Source organism: Lonchura striata, chromosome 3 (genome assembly GCF_046129695.1).
Source record: "Lonchura striata isolate bLonStr1 chromosome 3, bLonStr1.mat, whole genome shotgun sequence".
Classification (NCBI taxonomy): Eukaryota; Metazoa; Chordata; class Aves; order Passeriformes; family Estrildidae; genus Lonchura; species Lonchura striata.
The window spans coordinates 32,891,989-32,909,041 of NC_134605.1; the positions used below are offsets into that span (position 1 = coordinate 32,891,989).

The 17,053-nt window shown below is 36.0% G+C and overlaps 1 protein-coding gene across 6 annotated transcripts in view; it reads left to right on the forward strand.

Moving 5' to 3' along the window:
- Positions 1–15,830, forward strand: part of SPAST (spastin) — a 38,545-nt gene extending 22,715 nt beyond the window's left edge. For all 6 annotated transcript variants that reach the window (XM_021545457.2, XM_021545459.2, XM_021545458.3 and 3 more), the window contains 9 exons: positions 790–861; positions 1,373–1,448; positions 1,985–2,076; positions 3,752–3,831; positions 4,604–4,646; positions 5,238–5,317; positions 6,972–7,042; positions 8,876–8,916; positions 10,164–15,830. In XM_021545457.2, the coding sequence (XP_021401132.1) occupies positions 790–861; positions 1,373–1,448; positions 1,985–2,076; positions 3,752–3,831; positions 4,604–4,646; positions 5,238–5,317; positions 6,972–7,042; positions 8,876–8,916; positions 10,164–10,286 (678 nt within the window). In that variant the 3' untranslated portion in view covers positions 10,287–15,830. The remainder of the gene's footprint in view (positions 1–789; positions 862–1,372; positions 1,449–1,984; positions 2,077–3,751; positions 3,832–4,603; positions 4,647–5,237; positions 5,318–6,971; positions 7,043–8,875; positions 8,917–10,163) is intronic.
- Positions 15,831–17,053: the final 1,223 nt, after the last annotated feature.

Consider the following 17,053-nt stretch of genomic DNA (forward strand, 5'->3'; position numbering starts at 1 on the left):
TAAGAGCTGTGGAAGAGCTCTGCCTAGCCAGAGCTTTTTTTTTTCAGCCTGATGTGCTAGATCCAGAGAATATGCATCAGCCAGGGAGCATGGAGTGTCGTTGTCCTGATCACATGGTGTGGCTGCAGCTGCACTCTCTGCTGACTCTGGAGCTGGATCAGCTCTCAAGTGCAGGAGTGTGAATGTAGAGCAGCTCATGTAGGCTCATCTGTTATGTTTGACATACTGGAATATAATTGCTAATCGCTAAAATTAGACTCTCTAAGCAGAGAATCATAATTTCTTGAATATGATGAAACTGTTAAAGAAGAGGGTAGTCTGAATGAGCACTCCAACTGATTATTTTCCCTAGCTTTCCTCTGAAAACAGCTTTTGCAGAGATAAATGAGGGGAAAAAACACCATAATTTTTCTGTGACTTGATCCAACCGATGCCTTTAATTACCACCCTAAATTAGTTAAAACTGTCTTAGATGTTTACTCAGGATAAATGTAAAGGAAATGGAGACTTTTATTGTTCCATAGCAAGTTGTAGTTGGCTATGGAGTTAATGGGATTAGAAAAGTCTGTGTGAGTCTGGAATTTCCTCTATTAATTTGGCTGCATAGCCATTCTCATTTTTAAGTGACCTGGACAGAAGTTTTCCATACCACTTACAAAGTACTTCCTTTGAAGAAACAGGGGTTTTCAAAACTGTCCATCCAGGACATGAGTGGTCACTGCAGATGCAAAGAAGTATCTTCAGTATGATAGTTTTTAAAAGTACTTTTGTTTTTTCCTCTTTTACCAGGCCAAAGCAGTTGCTGCAGAATCAAACGCTACTTTCTTTAACATCAGTGCAGCAAGTCTGACTTCAAAATATGTAAGTAGTGGCTGTATATTACATTGATTTGAAAACACCCATGCTTTAATTGGGGCTTAAGAAAGCCAGAGACTTGTGATGAGTCCTTGGTGAACTGTTAGCCTATAGTTTTTTAAAAGTGACTTGTGAAGTAAAACAAGTTTTGTTTTGTGATTGTGATAAAGCAATGTCAAAGGTTTTTTCAGCTCAGCAATGGCAGCATTGCAGATGAGTGGTTGTGGGGTTTTTCATCCTTAAAAAGTGAAGTAGTTGGGTCCCAACTCTTTCACTCTCGTAATTTAGGCACCAAAATCTCTAGGCGGCTAATTCAGATGTGATCATAAGAGAAGTTGTAGTGTTTCTTGTAAGATGTAAGCAATACCATTGTATGTACTGAGCCAGTGATAATCTGAATATGTATAAATGGACTGAGTGTGGTTGGTTACCAGCAAGATTTTCTGTAGATCCTTCTGTTAGCTGTCTTTTAGTAAAAATTTTAACCCCCTACAAAACCAGTCTATTGTTATTTTAGGTGGGTGAAGGGGAGAAACTGGTGCGTGCTCTATTTGCAGTAGCTAGAGAACTTCAACCTTCTATAATTTTTATTGGTAAGACCTTAAATGTTAACTTGCATTTGCTTTCTTAAATAATCTTACTTACCAAAGATTAGTAATTAACTATTGAAATAGTTGGGTAAACTTCTTTTGGGTAATTCTGCAGCTCAGGACAGCTGTCTCGGATATGACCTGCAGGCCAATCAGTAGTTCGTATTAAGCATGTTAGATTACTGTTACATTATTTAGTTGGTGGTGATAGTGGGAAGAGGTGGTCTCTAAAAGAAAAATATTGTACTGTCTTTACTGTGTAAATCCATTAAATTTCAAACATGAAAATGTTGTGCTTGTCCTGAGTAGCAGTTTATCATCAGAAAGATTTTTTTTTTTCACCTTTCATTTGTGCTTGGCATTACCTATTCAAAGGCCAACACATCACACAAGTTTTTAAACTTTGCTAAGATCTGTCTGTCTCCTGAAGAATAAAGATCTGGTCTTTCTTAGTGGAGCCTTATATTAGCAAAGGAACTTAGGCAAATACAAAGACTTAGATGTTGTATGTTTAATAAAGATGTATTTCTGTTTTTTAGATGAAGTTGATAGCCTTTTGTGTGAAAGACGAGAAGGTGAACATGATGCTAGCAGGCGTCTAAAAACAGAGTTTTTAATAGAATTTGATGGTGTAAGTATTTAGTCTTGGTATTGTTTAATTTAGCTAAATTGGCTAATGTAGTGGGTGCTAGTACAATCTATAGGTGAATTATAAAGGGTTTGGCTGCTGGGACTTAGCTCAGCCTCCCTCCCACCTCACCATGCAAACAGCATTTTTTTGTTGTTCTTAATTTTCTACATGCTTACTGTGGTATTCTGGAAGATGCAGTCTGGACTGAAATGTAGTGATCAAGAGATGAGCTGTAATAATGTCTTGGAAGATTATGGACATAGAAAAAAGGATAACAGGTAGCAGTAGTAAAGGAGCTGTGAGCACAACTGTTCTTACAGGACAAGAGGGACTGAGGGTCATGGAGGGTAGAATCCATGTTTACAATTGCATGGCTTTATGAATCACTTTTCTTTATTCTAGCAAAGCAAAACAAGATTAAATGGCTTTTAAATCATTTTTTATTTCAAAGGAATATGTGTCCCAAGTATGCATTGTCAGCAGGTGAAACTTGAGGGATGAGGATTTCTAACAGACTAGTTCAGATTATATATATATAGGTATCTCATGTATACACAGTTCTGACACACCAGAAAGATTAATTTCTGTGTTAGTACACCTTTTCTTGAGCTATAACTTTTTTCTTGGTATCATAAGCTAGAGAAGACAGAATCCAGTAAGAAGTATTTAATGGCATGAATGCAGTACCCAGGAAGAGGAACTGGATTTCATAGTGGGACACACAAATGAGATCAGTGTATTTTTCTGTCACAGCACTGTTCTTGTAGTGAATAATTTTAGTTTGTGTTTCATTAGCTTGGTGGAATATTGCTGCAGTGGTGAAGCAATAGTAAAGAGGTACAAGAGGAGCAGATGACAACATGGAGAGGCAGCTAGGTTGGGAAAAACTCCAAAATTAATGAATCAGGACAAATAATGCAATGTGACAGTGATATGCAGAGGTTATTTACACACGCATGCAGAGTTTTTCCTTAAAATGAAAAGGGAAAAATAAAAATAATGCAAAATTTGCTGACTTAATATTTAGGGTGTAAATATGTCATACAGTATTTTTGGGGAACCTTTTGAACATGGTATGCTAGCAGTGAACCTAAATCTATGAAGAACTGAACACTAAGCAAATAATAATGTATTTGATAGCCTAATGTTTTCTCAAAAGTTTGGAAGGTCTAAGGTGAATTAGGAAGGAAATTGCTTTGTCTTTCTGCTATTACGGTTATTTTTTACCCTGTTTTGATTACTGATTTCTGCAAGGCCTGTGTTAGATGGATCTCTGTTCTGAGTTTGTGGTTCTGGCTATGCTTTAAACTTTTGATTCTCACCTTATAGGCTGCAAAATAGTGTTTGGTGTTAAAACTCCAGAACAGCAGAAAGTCTGTTTTTTTCACCATAATTATTTCCTGGCAACTAAACTGATGAGTGCCTTTTATAGTTTTATAGTCTCCGTTTTTTCCAGAAAGATTTTTTTCAGTTTTTTTCCCTACCTTTTCCTGGTTTGATTTTACATTTATCAGTAATGTTTTAAACCTACCTTAATGGAAAAAATGCTAAAGGATATATATATTAAGATCCCATTGGTGTGAATCCATAGCAAATTTTTAATTGGTTTTGTTGTATTTCTGCTTAATGTAGACTGTGTAAACTGAGAGCTGGCTTGCCTTCCCACATTATATAGGTGCAGTCTTCTGGAGAGGACAGAATACTTGTGATGGGAGCAACAAACAGGCCTCAGGAGCTTGATGATGCTGTTCTCAGGTATCAAAACATCTTTTTCTGAATATACACTAAGATGATATTCATTATGAAAGACAGGTTTTGCCTAGTATCTTGGTGAAGTTGTGTAATAAGTAAAAGCTATTCAGCAAGGCTAAATTATTTAACCTCTCAAAGAGGGTCTTTACTCTTTTCTTTTGAGAGGCATATGCACAATCATTATGGTCTTAGAATTGTCTGTAACTGTAGCACCTGTTGAGATCAAGGCAGTGCTTCTTAAATTTCTTGGATTTAATATTTTGGTTTTTTGTTGTTTGGATCTTAATGGCAAAATAAAGGAGAAAGTTTGATCAGTATTCCAGATTCTCCTTTGTGAATATTGTCTTCTAACATCCATGCAATTACAGATCTTGCTGTAGATTTGCCTTAGGACTTTTTTGTTAAAAGTACTCATACTTTATTCTCTTTTCATTCTTGATTGAGGAAAAGAGATATGTCAGCACTGCCTGAAGAAATTATTCCAAATATTTTTTTGTGTCAAAATTAAGACATGTTTCATTTAATTGCTGGTAGTCAGTGGTATTTCTGCCTTTAGAGTGTTTCTCCTCTGGGAGGGGTCTTATAACTTCAGATAAGAGTAAGGTGGCACCAGTGGCTGGTACATTTTCTCTTTTGTTGTTGTCCAGTTGTACTTCCTAGAATTTGATGATGAAAATGAAATTTTGTCACTTAACTAAATGAAACGTTAGATTTGTGTGTGCTAAATAGTTATAGAATAGTGTGAACAATGTATGCATGTTTGGATTTTTTTCAGACGGTTCACCAAACGGGTGTATGTGTCTTTACCAAATGAGGAAGTAAGTACTGTTTTCCACTCACATTTTTTAGACACTTATAGGCAATTCTTAACTTGCCCTTGTGGATGATACAGTTCCATGAAATAACTTCTGGCTCACCTTGACCATATACACTATGCTTTAATTCTGGGAACTGTTTAAAGTTTTTCCCTATTTTTTGTTTTCACTCATACTAGTAGCCAATCTGGTGGTAGCTAATTAGTGTTTCTTGAGTAGTGACATGTTGCTTACAGACTGGCAGACGTAGGCAAGTCTGAAGTAGGACTTACAGGAGCATGTTTGTTTGGCTGAAGTAGAGTGTTTTGCAGTTCCTAATGATTTTCAGTTCAATAGAACATCAGCACTTTTGATGATGATTCTAATTATTCTTGACACTAGTAGTTGGGCTCTTGATCTTGTTTTTACCCAGTCCTTATCTCTGCTCCTGAAGAGATGATATTGCACAGTTTAATTGCACAAGCACTGTGGGCAAGTTTAAACAGGTGAAGCACAAAAGCAAAACTGACAAAAGTGTAATTCTGTTTTTGCAACACAATTCTAAGTGTTGCATGAAAACGAGTTTTATATATGATAATTTTATCTTCTTTTCAGACAAGATTGATTTTGCTTAAAAATCTTCTAAGCAAGCAAGGAAGTCCATTAACCCAAAAAGAGTTGACTCAACTAGCTAGGTAAGTATTTTGTAACCATACTAAATAAATATATTCGTCTACTGCATTAATTCAGATTGTTTAATTCATTCAAAATGTAGCTAATGTAAATCATCCAGCAACAACAACATGAATTGCATTTGGGGAAGATGGTTCCCTGTCAGGCTATATGAAAGTGTTTTTATATATGCATATGAGGATACACCCAGTCAGGTTTCTGTTGTTGAAACATGCTCAACAGCTCTTTCCTTTGAGGAGGAGGGAGGAGGATGCTTCTTTCCACCAGTCCCTCAAGGAGTCCAGCTCTCCTCCCTGATGCAAAAAGATAGCACCAGTTTTGCACTTGGCATTCATTTCACATAATTGGCAAGATCTCTTTGCTGGTGCCTTGCTGGGCATGTTGAATGTATTACCAAGATAGCAGAGCAAGCACTAGATAATTTTAGGTTCTTTTCACTTTCAAATTTTATTGGCAAAATGTGGGTTAATTTTCCCTTCCTGTTATGAAGTGGAGTTGTTTTATGATTTTCATCATTGAGATTGACACAGTACTGCTGTTAGTCACCTAAATCTAATAATTTGTGTGAGGGAGATCAGACTAAAAATCAGGTAGGGCAGGAAGGAATGAAGACAGAGCATGAGATAGCAAAGATAGGTAGGTGAATGTACTTCAGTCTCTTTCTCTTTGTGACAGGACAGCAGAGGTTAGTACAGTCTTGGATGTAGCATTTTGTCACCCTGTTAGTAATGTTGCCAAAGTTGATGTGTAATCAAACTGAATACATTCCCTCTGTGTTTGAAGGTTGTTAGCTCAGGCCACATTTAGGCTGCAATAATAGCTAACTGGAGGAAAAGCACAGTATCAGTATTCTAACTGCAGATACAAGAACCAAATTACAAATGCAACTGGAGCACAGTTTTTTTTAAAGGGATTAGAGAAAATGTAAAAGTTGGTCATCCTACCTGCTTATTTTTCAATTTTTCTTTGTTTTGAAAGAGAGAAGTATTTAACCTCCATTATGATTTTTTGTTCTTTTGCCCCTCTGCAACTTTTTCTATAAACTCTAACAGACTTCATGATCTCCAGAAGACTAAGCTCTTGTTGCTGCAGCTAGCAACTGTTCTTACAAGGGTGCTGGTTTTGTTTTTAAATTTTCCTTTAGGTAACCTCTACTACTAATTTTCACTTATGTTGGCATTTTGTATTCGTGGCTTCCTGGTTCAGTGGAGGCCTTTATTCTCCAAAGTATTTCATTGATTAATTTGCATATTAAGTCTAATTCTGGAACAGCTCCTGCAGAGTGTACAGGACAATTGAGGTTTTGGTTTCATGATAATTGACGAATGTTGATAAACTACTGATACAGAAGTCTCCTAAGAGAAATAGTAAATGTGCTTGGGATCAATTTTCATCTGAAAATCCTAGTTGCTGCCTTTTTTTTTTTTCCTAGAATGTTATTTGGGACTTGAATACCTGTACTTTAAATTTAATCTGTGAAAGATCACTTACAGTGAACACACTTCTGATTTATTAAACTTGAAAAATAACATCAAAGAAATACTTCTTCCGATTAAGTAGCACTTGGGTTATCTGCAATTAAATTGATGTGGTTTGAAGCAAGTTTTTGTTTTTTTTTTTCATTCCTCCTTGACCCCACTTTTTACTTTGCCAAAGGATGACAGATGGATACTCTGGAAGTGACCTAACTGCATTAGCGAAGGATGCAGCACTTGGCCCCATTCGAGGTAAGCTGCAGAGATTTTTATTGAGGTTTTGACATCAGAATTATATTTTCTTGAATCTTTATAATTCTCAAACCTCTGAAATTTAACTTTTTACATTGTATTTTAGTCTGTTCCTTATAATAACATCTTCATAAGATTACTTACACAAAATCCTTCAGCATCTCACAATGAGAAACAGAAAATTTTTATGTCATAGGAGAAAAGCAGTGTGAAGTGTTTCTCACTGATTTGTAGGGTTTTTCACTAGTGACTTTTTGAGGCTGGTGTCATTTCTGTTGTAGCTAAATTATTACTTGAGTAGCAATTGCTGATTGCATTACTTGTCTTTATAAATGGGTCAAATCTCTTTCAAGTCTAAGGGAAGGAAAACTGAAACAAGATATTTAATGGGGTTTTTCTAGATACAGTTTGAATGGCATAGCTTTTTATATTTTTAACTCTTAATGTTGAATTGTGATCCAAATGACAACTGTGAATGAACTAGAGTTATATTTATATTTGTTCTTTCTCTGACATGTCCAGCTAGGAAAAACTCACAGTTCTAATGTGAATACTTTTTTTCCAACATCTCCTCTCTTTGTTCCATTTAACTAGCTAGTTATGTGTCCAGTAGCCACATCTAAGGGACATGATCTTGTTTAGTGGAGATCAGTAGAAGGGTTTTTGTGTAGAAAAGATTGTGAAGATTTGGTGTTAATTTTCTGTTTGTAGACATATTGTCCTACTTTACAGAGAGGTACTAAAGGCAGGCAGCGCAGAAGTGTTCTGTAGTACCAGCCTATTATGTGTAACTAAAGATTGTTGCAACTCTTTTAAATTATTTATAGGGAGGAGAGGTCTGTTCATGTTTTGTGGGTGTGTTTGTGTTATTATTTTTTTAAGTCCTGTAGCATATATTTTTACCAGTGCACTCTGTCTTTTGAAAGCAGCTGTTGGAATGTAATGTTTTTTACCCATTTTCTTTGAGCTGCTTAATTTGTAAAGTAGATCTTTCACAATAATGCATAATAACTGGGAAACAGAACTGCATTAAATGGCTCTCATAAGAGACATCGTGTCTCCTAAGAATTTGAATATATTTATTTAGAGTGGTGGAATTAATAATGTAGGCATTTAGGTATGCAGGCTTTACTTTGCTGACAACTCACTTCACATGCAAATCCATTTCAAGAGGAGACCGTGTAACATTGTGCCACACATTTCTTTTACTTGCTCCTGTATTCCATATAAAACAATATATTTTTGAAAATGTTTTGTGATATCATCCTTGCCAATCATTCCTAGATTCTTTTTATTGTGCTCTCATAGCAAAATGTTTGCTGTTAGATGTTGATACCATGAAAATATTGCAAGTTACCAAAAAAAAAAAATATTTGTGAATGATACAAGAATGTTTAGATCCCATGAGTGCAGCATAGGGCAAGAAGCATTGTAATGTGCCCTGCCTGATTTTATTTCAGTGCTTTTGGCTGACTGTAACTTCTTTTTCCTGAAATTCAGTAGGGAGGTTGTGGATACCACAGTAGGGAGTGGTAGCTCTACTGGCCTGTGTACTGTTTTCCATTCTTTAGGAAGAAGGAATAATTCTGCTATCACTTTGTGCTGCATCTGCAGTAACTGAGTGTGGGAGCAGCCTGGTTGAGGAGCTGATAAATGGGTAAGAAGGAGGCAAAAACATTATGTACCTTTCTGTACAGGAGTATGTGTTGAGGCAGAAAGGTATAATTTTTAGCTGCCGGGGATTTTTCCATAATAGAAGTGTTTTAAACATGTTTTATTTGTCAGAAATGATGGAAGTTTTCTTATGGAACTCACCCATCTCTATTTTTACAGAATTAAAACCAGAACAGGTGAAGAACATGTCTGCCAGTGAGGTAAGCTGATCTAACAGATGTATTTTCCCCTTTGAATAGAATGTTTTCTCACTAACTTTTAAGATCCATTTTTTATTTGTAGTATCATACAAAACAGGATAACTTCTGGGGGTGTTATAAATTTTAATCACTTCTTCATTAAATAAAATTCTTTAGAAATGGAGATTAAGAAGATCTGTCCTCAGATGTTAGAGGTTCATGGGTAGTTTGTTGGCTTTCAGCCTTCAGAGCACTTCCTTTTTTGTTATTAAGTCTGTTGTTCTTCATTTTAGCTGACTGTCCTGTCTTTTCCTTCACACTGAAGTGCAGTATTTGTTACCTAGCTGATGATGTCAGAGACCTGGCTTTTATTTAATCACTGTGTTACTTCCCAAGAACATTCCCAGAAGTGTTAGTGAAATTTCTTCTACCCCTTCCACCGCATCTTTGCATAAAGTAGGTTAATTTAGGGAGAACCTAAAACAGATTTGTGCATGTATATGTATAATACTTGCATTCATTGACATGGACCATCATAAAGAAAAAGATTAAGCTCCTGACCACAAACTGCAGCTGTAAACATGAAAGAAAAAATAAGGGAGACAATTGGTCCTGTGTACAGAAGTTTCTGTTCAGGTATGTGTGCAAGCCACGATTACACAGGGGAAAATGAAGCAAAACTTAATTTCTGAGTTGCTTTTTGTGATTAGCCTGAGGTTGTGTCCAAAGCTATAAGCTGGAAGGATTTGTTGCAGGAGGATGACAGCATCTGTGATTATTTGTGGTGATGTCCTCATATGCACCAGCTCCCACCACCTACTAAATAGGAAGTAATGAGACAGTCTAATGAGCTATTAAGTAACAAGGCAGATTGTTCTATTAGCAAGTGTTAGTTTATTAAAAAATGGTACATACTGGTAGCCTTAAATTACAAGACTCTTGCATCAGGTCATAAAGTAATAGAACACTCTGGTTTGGAAGGTAACTTGAAAAATCACCTGGTCCATCCTTTTGTGGCAAAGGTAACTTAGATGAGATTATTTAGCACCTTGCCCAGTCATATCTTCAAAACCTCCATCAATGGAGACTATACCATGTTCTTGGGGGGGTTGTTGCAGTGAGTGTCTACTCTGCAAAAAAAAAATTGTTACATCAAGATGCAGCGCTCATATAATGTGTTTTGTTAAAAGTGAATACTCAAATACTTCTTGAATAAACCAAAATGCATAAACCACTTGTGACCCTGATGTTGTTCATTTTCTGTTTAGATGAGAAATATCAAGCTGTCGGACTTCACAGAATCTTTGAAGAAGATCAAGCGCAGTTTGAGTCCACAGACCCTGGAAGCATATATTCGCTGGAACAAGGACTTTGGAGATACCACAGTGTGAGACACTACTTGAAGTGAAACACTGCTGCCTGGGAAGCACTTGGTGCAGACAACTGGGAAGCTGCCAGAGTTTACAGGACTTTACAGATATTTAAGTATCTGCATTAAAACTTGATATTAAGAGAAAATTATACAATGTGAAATGTGTTCATCAAAGCCTCCTTGCCATTTAGAGAGGATTTACACGCTGTAAGTAAGAGCACAACAGGACTTGAGATAAGTAAGAGTCCTAGCAATCTGATTCTGGTTTGAACATTAATATATGTATATTGTTTCTGCTACAAGGCTCTGATGATATTGATCATTGGAGTATCTTTCCCTATGTTGTGTGTGGGTTTTTTTGTTTTTAATTTTGCCATGATATTGATGAACAATGAACTTGGAACAATGATGTTCAATTTGAGGTTTGTAAACTGCAGTTCATTTTTTTGACTTTTTTTATCCTTAATGTGCCAAATAAAACAATTTCCCTGTGCAGAGTGGAAGAAAAGCATTGGGGAATTATGATTATTAAAATGTTAAAAGTAGCTGGTCTGTTATTATTTGTCTTTTTGTTTTGTTGTAGTGTGACTGAGTTGTTCACAGGACAGGTTTGAAGACCTTTCATAGCAGAACAGCAAAAAACCCCAATCTTATAAAACCAATTCAAACTGCCTTTTAAAAGAAACATTACTAAATAAAAGAATAGACTGAGATACTCATTTACTGGCAGTATTTTCTCTTAATGCATTTTGTAATGCTTTCATTGGTAGAATGTTAGCTATATGCTTACAGTGTACAACTTAAGCCCAGCTGATGTTTGAGAGAGTAAGTGATGCTGATTGTTGAGTTTCAGAAATGATGTGTTTCTACTCTGTATTTTGGTCTGTTTATGGTAATTGAAAGTAAAATTTCCATTGTGATAATTTTTTTAATCTCCACATGTAAGCGTTAAAATATGAGACTACATGTTTAATACATGGCACACATTAATGTTTTTATAGATTTCATATGTTTCAGTTTATATATTAAAGTATGAAACACTCAACTGATCTGCTTTTTTAAAAAGAAACTGCATCTTTGTACAAATACTTGTTTTTATTATATAAATGACAAGCTATTAAAAAAAACAAACTCTTAAATGATAGCCTTTAAATATCATAATAAAAGAAAGCAATTTTGCCTTTACTTCTAAAGGCCTCACATCTTGTTTACAAATTCTACACAGATTAAACACAGATGTTTGCAAGGCAGAACACTAGTTCCTTGTTAAAGCAGGTTTGTGGGTTGTTGGGTTCTTCATTTTTTTGGTTGGTTTGAGGTTTTTTTTTACACCTCTTCCAACTTAGTGATACTGCAAAAATGCCTATTGTTCACTGTTGTTTTAATGGAAATGAGTTGTAAGTGTTATTTGGTTTTGGTCTTAACAGAAAATTTGTTTTTAAATTTTCATTTAACTTATTTTTTTTAACTACTTACCTGAAAGTTGACTGTAAATAATATATTAAATGTATATAGGAAAAACCCCCAACCCTACCTGATAGATGCAGTTGTAGGTATAGTAATACTCTTGAGAGGACTATGCTCACTGTGTGGTATTGAGTACTAAATAGCAGAAACTCTGTCAAACCTTTGAGGTGCACATATGCAATATGTTTGTGATTATTTTTTTTTTCAACCAGAGATGCTTTTAACTGATCTTAAGATTAAAAGCAATCAAATAAGAGAAGATTGTGTTCCACTACTATGCCTTTTCAAATAGTCTAACCAAACCACTTCTAGCCTTCTAAGGATAGGATACTCTGAAATGTATGTCTTACGTAAATTAAATATGACTTTGGTTCCTGCGATTCGCTTTTCTGGAGAAATGCTAAAAGATTTCAGATTCTTAAATCTCACATCTTGCTTTGCCTTTGTTCTGCCTTCATTAGTACATCTCTGTTGTTAGAGATTCCTGGCTGACTTGATCTATATTTGTCATTCTCTTCATAGTGCTAAGCATGAATATTACTGTTGTATTGGCATCTGCCAAATAGCTACATCTAAAAAAGGGCCTTGGTTTCATTCATAAAGCTTTGGTAAACATTCCTTGAGACCTTTTGCAAATGAGAACTTTGAAGATAATGCTTCTGGTTTTGAGTATTCCTAAATGATTGTTACAAAACTGTAAACTTAATTTTGAGGAACATAAAAGTTACTTATTTCAAATGCATACTCATTGGCATGGATAGAGTTGATGTTGAGATAGAAGTCCCCATCTCCTAAAGCAGCACTGGTATGCAGCACAGAGTCAGAATCACCAGCTGCTACAGGAAAAGAAAAGGGACCAGCCTTTTCACTAGTTTGTACAACCAGTTCAGGTCAAGAGAATCTGTGTGACTGGTACAGCTGCTTTTTGGTCTTCTATTATGCCTGATTGTTTTCTGCTTAGTGAATGAACTACAGCCCAATAAATTAAAGCTGGAACACAGTAAAAAAAAAAAAAAAATTTGTTCTGCAACATCAGTTTTTCCCACAGCTGCTGGATTTTTGGCGCATGGCCAGGTGCTGTTTGATTCATAAATCTCCTCTAAATGTCTTGTCTTATGCTATTTTCTGAATAGTGTCTTTTAAGAGCAATTCAGTTTCACTTAAGGCATTATCTTCCATCTCACTCCTCATTTTGCATGTACTAAGTCCCAGTTCAGTGATTCCATCTATATGTTGGATTAACTGTGTGTAAGAGCAGATGGAAAAACAACCACAATGGGAAAAAACTACCAAACCTTCCTTCCCCACCCCCCCCAAAAACAAAAACCAAAACCACCCTGAACAACCTCAAATTACGCATATTTCCCAAGTCTATAGCACTCACACAGAACTTTACCAACTGTATTTTCCACAAAATCAGGTTGCGTCTAATACAATGTCTTGAATCAGGATAGACAGGACAGCAGCTTGGGTGCTTTTAACCTCTGTGAAGACTGCCATTCCATTATCTCTCTGGACTGATTTTTTTTCTTTTCTTCCCCCGTCCCCGCCCCCCCCTTTTATTTTCTGTGAATCTGCCCACTGCTAGTGAATGAGCAACTTGACCCACTTTTTTGACATGATTAGTAAGCAGCTTGTCTGGCTCTCTGCCAGTGTGTTTTACTAACTTCTCAAGTGTAGCAGTTACTGGAGGGAGAAAATAAAACCAACCCAAACCCCTTGTGTTTTTTGAACAACCTTTCTGCTTTTATTAAGCAGGTTCCTGCTTTTTATTAAGCAAGAGCCACACTTTGTCTTTCCACATACTAGAAGAATAGTATGTAGATTGCTCTTTCTCCTTAAAATGAGAATTTGTGGTGTGTTATGATTCTCCCTTTACTAATGTTGACTTTTCTGTGGATTACAGCAAACCTGTACAGGTACTCTGCTTATGCAAAGACAAACTCAGCACAGAATACTAAAGATAAGCCTTAACCTAGGATATTTATGCACAATTAAGTTTCTCTGTCCTGGTAGTTTTTTAAACTTTACAACGTTTAGTGTATCAGAAATAGGCACTGTGCCCTGAGATGTCTTGCTGACTCAAAGCCAGTTGCTAGTACAGTTCTGTTGAATATGGTCCCTCAACTTAATGTAGGAAACAAATGTGTTAACAATTTAAATTGAGTAAAAATGGGGTCTCTGAACTGAGAAGGTATGTTGTCACTGCACTGATTAGAGGCTATTGCTGGCTTTTCTGTTCCATTCTCTCAAGTGTTCTTAAAATGACAGTTTTTATACATTTAACTCAATATACACATAACTCAATCTTTCTTACCTTCTGGGGTAGGATAAATAGTAATTTTTCTATTCTAGACAAGTGAGGTTTAGCACTGCTTGGCACTGCTGTCAGGTCCCTCTTGTGAAATGTAAGTACTTTGTACTGGGAACACTGCAATCAGATGTGCTGGCAAATGGAACTGAGACATCTATTCTGCAAAGGAGAGCAGCGTTTTCCTTGGGGTTTCCTTAATCACCTCTGGTGAGACTTGGTGCCCTAGATTTCCATAATGCTTTCCTACCCAAGACATGGGTGATGCATAGTTGTGCCTAGGATGTACTTCTCTAACTTCTCCAGTGCTTTAGTGATGCTTCTGCATGTGGCAGCTTTGCAAGGGGGGACCAGTGCTACTGTATCTGACCAGATTTTCATTCATTCAAGCTTTTGTGATGCTTTAATTTGTTGGGGTTTCTACCAGATATCAAAAATGGAATGAAGAGTAGCAAGCAGGTATTCAATGCAACTAGTTATCTCAATCATTGTGCTAATTAGAGGCAGTTTTATTATTAGTTTCTCTTGAGCTGCTGTTTAGTGTTGAAGAATGTTGTTTTAATGACCTATGTGAATTTCCATGCTTAGAATGATCTGCAGACATCCTAAGAGATGACCAATTCATCAGCTATTTTCTTTTAGAATTTCTTATTTAATTATAGTTTTCAGTATATTTTCTTTTAATTATGATAATTATAATTTCACGGAATGAGGAAGCTAAGCTGTCACTTCCTCCAAATATAAAATAATCTTGTAAAATATGGGGAAATGTGTATTCTGTTTTTCCTGCTTCATGTGTAAATTATTAGGTGTCAGAGTGGAAGCTTCTTACCTTGTCAATAACTACCTCCTGAGTTCAGCAATAATTGGCAAGGTACACATTCCTCCAGTGGATTCAGTATACTGGCTCCAACACTGCAGGTTCTTCAGAGTCTGATGTTTTGATTTGAAAATGCTTGACATTACTTCTGGAAACTATGGTGATGAATCTTGTTTTGCTGTAAGACTTTCCTTGCCTTCATAAGATACACTTCTTAAAAAATCCTTTCTGTAGAGAAGTGGCTTTGAGGATGAAAGATCGGCGCTCTTTGTAGTTGGTTAATACAGGCGTAGTCATCAAAGATGCTGGGATGTAGCCTCTCAGTTATGGGTTCTCTCCCATTAGAAGTGGGGAAGAAAGTCCTTTGTCTAATAGTCACACACCTGTCAAAGGGACTGGAAATACAGAAATTGGTTTTGCCACATGATTCCCATTTTTAGTTGTGTGAAGGGCTAGTCAGTATTTTTCAGAAATCTGTATTAAAGTGATGAAAACCAAAGGTGGAGACAAAACACCATACCCCACCCCCATAAAATATATTGGACAACTCCAGGATGGGATTTATTTTTGTATTTTTTTGTTTAGAAGCACTTTTGTTTCATTGTTCTTTTAAGAATGTTTTCTGAAATGTTAAACACTATTTTACTAATAATAAGCAATGTAAAAAAGCATGACAAGCAGTCACATAGCTTTAGCTTACAATAAAACGTTTTGTTTGTCCTGTTATTACTGTTTTCTTGTCTGTTTATCAGATAAAATGTCCAAAACTAAAAGCCTTTTCATTAAATTTGAAGCCTATGAAATTGCTGGTGGTTTAAAAAAAAATTTAAAACATCAGGTGTTGTATACCAGATGATGGAACAATAAATGTGTAAATAAATCAATTTCTAAAGAACATAACTCAAGTTCTTAAAACTAATGTAAACAGAAGTGCTACTTCCTAAATAAATGTGCTTAAACTGAAAGTGTGTGCTTCTCCTAGTCTTGCTAGATCATGGTGAAAACCAGGAGGTTTCACATAACTAATTCTGGTGGTCATGGGAAAGTCCTGAAAAATTTGGAGCAGCATTTGCTTGGCCTCAAAATGGCTTTTCTTTTGCTTGGGGGAGAGTACTGCTGTTAATTCTGTTAACTATAATTTCTTATCCCTATTGCCTTACCATTTGTAATTCTCTGTCTTGAGACTGCATCTGGACTGCTTAAAGCTATTTCTGTTATTACAGTTACATCCTGAAGATAAAATTAATCAAACTTTATTTTGTTAAGACTAATTTTAATATTACATATCTGGCAGCATTAGGGGTCTCCCAAAAACCAGCATGACCACTGCCTTCCACACATCATCATGTCAATCCCTGCTCAAAGAAATCAACCCAATAAAAATCAATACAGTAAGGAAGAAAAAAACCCAAGTGATTTGGACTGAAGCATGTGAGCTATTCCTGCTTCTGGGAAGCAATAATTCCTTAGGAGAGAAAGCCATCACTGGTGTCTATCCAAGTTATCTCTCTTTGGCTGCTTGGAGGTAGATTTTGAACCACTGAAATGATTTTTATTGGTATTTTTGTGTATGGGTTGCAGACATTAGAGTATTTTATTCTTGTAGAGGAGATAATCAGATAAAATCAGTGAAGAAAGAAGAGCATGAAAAAAAATGTCCCACCATTTGCTAATTTGAAATCTATAGACACATTGTTTTTGGCAGCATACCCTGGACTGAAGTTTTATCTTGGACTCATAAATTGCTCCCATTCCTGCCAAGGAGGGGAGACGAGGTTGCATGCCTAGTGTTAGGTGCTGGTGTATCTCAGATGGAGATCTGTTTATTTCTGTATTTTAGTGCTCTAAGTCTGCTAGAGAAAAGGGAGAAAAAAAAGTAAGTTAAAAAGTTAAAACTTGTTGGGTGGTGGTTGTTTTTGTTTGTTTAGATTTTTTTTTTGTTATTAGTTTGTTTGGATGGTTGGGGTTTGTTTTGTTTTGGGGTTTTTCTGTTGTTGGGGTTTTTTTCCCCAATCGTATCATCTTTCTGCAAATTTCCAAATATGTTGTGAACTTGTGAAATCTAGCCTGTTTTCTACAAGGGTTCACATGGCTCTGAAGAAGACAGTTATGCAACTTTCTCTAAGTTATTTTTTATTCTATGTATCATGATAAACCAGAAAATACATGCAGTGGTGAAGGCAGAAAA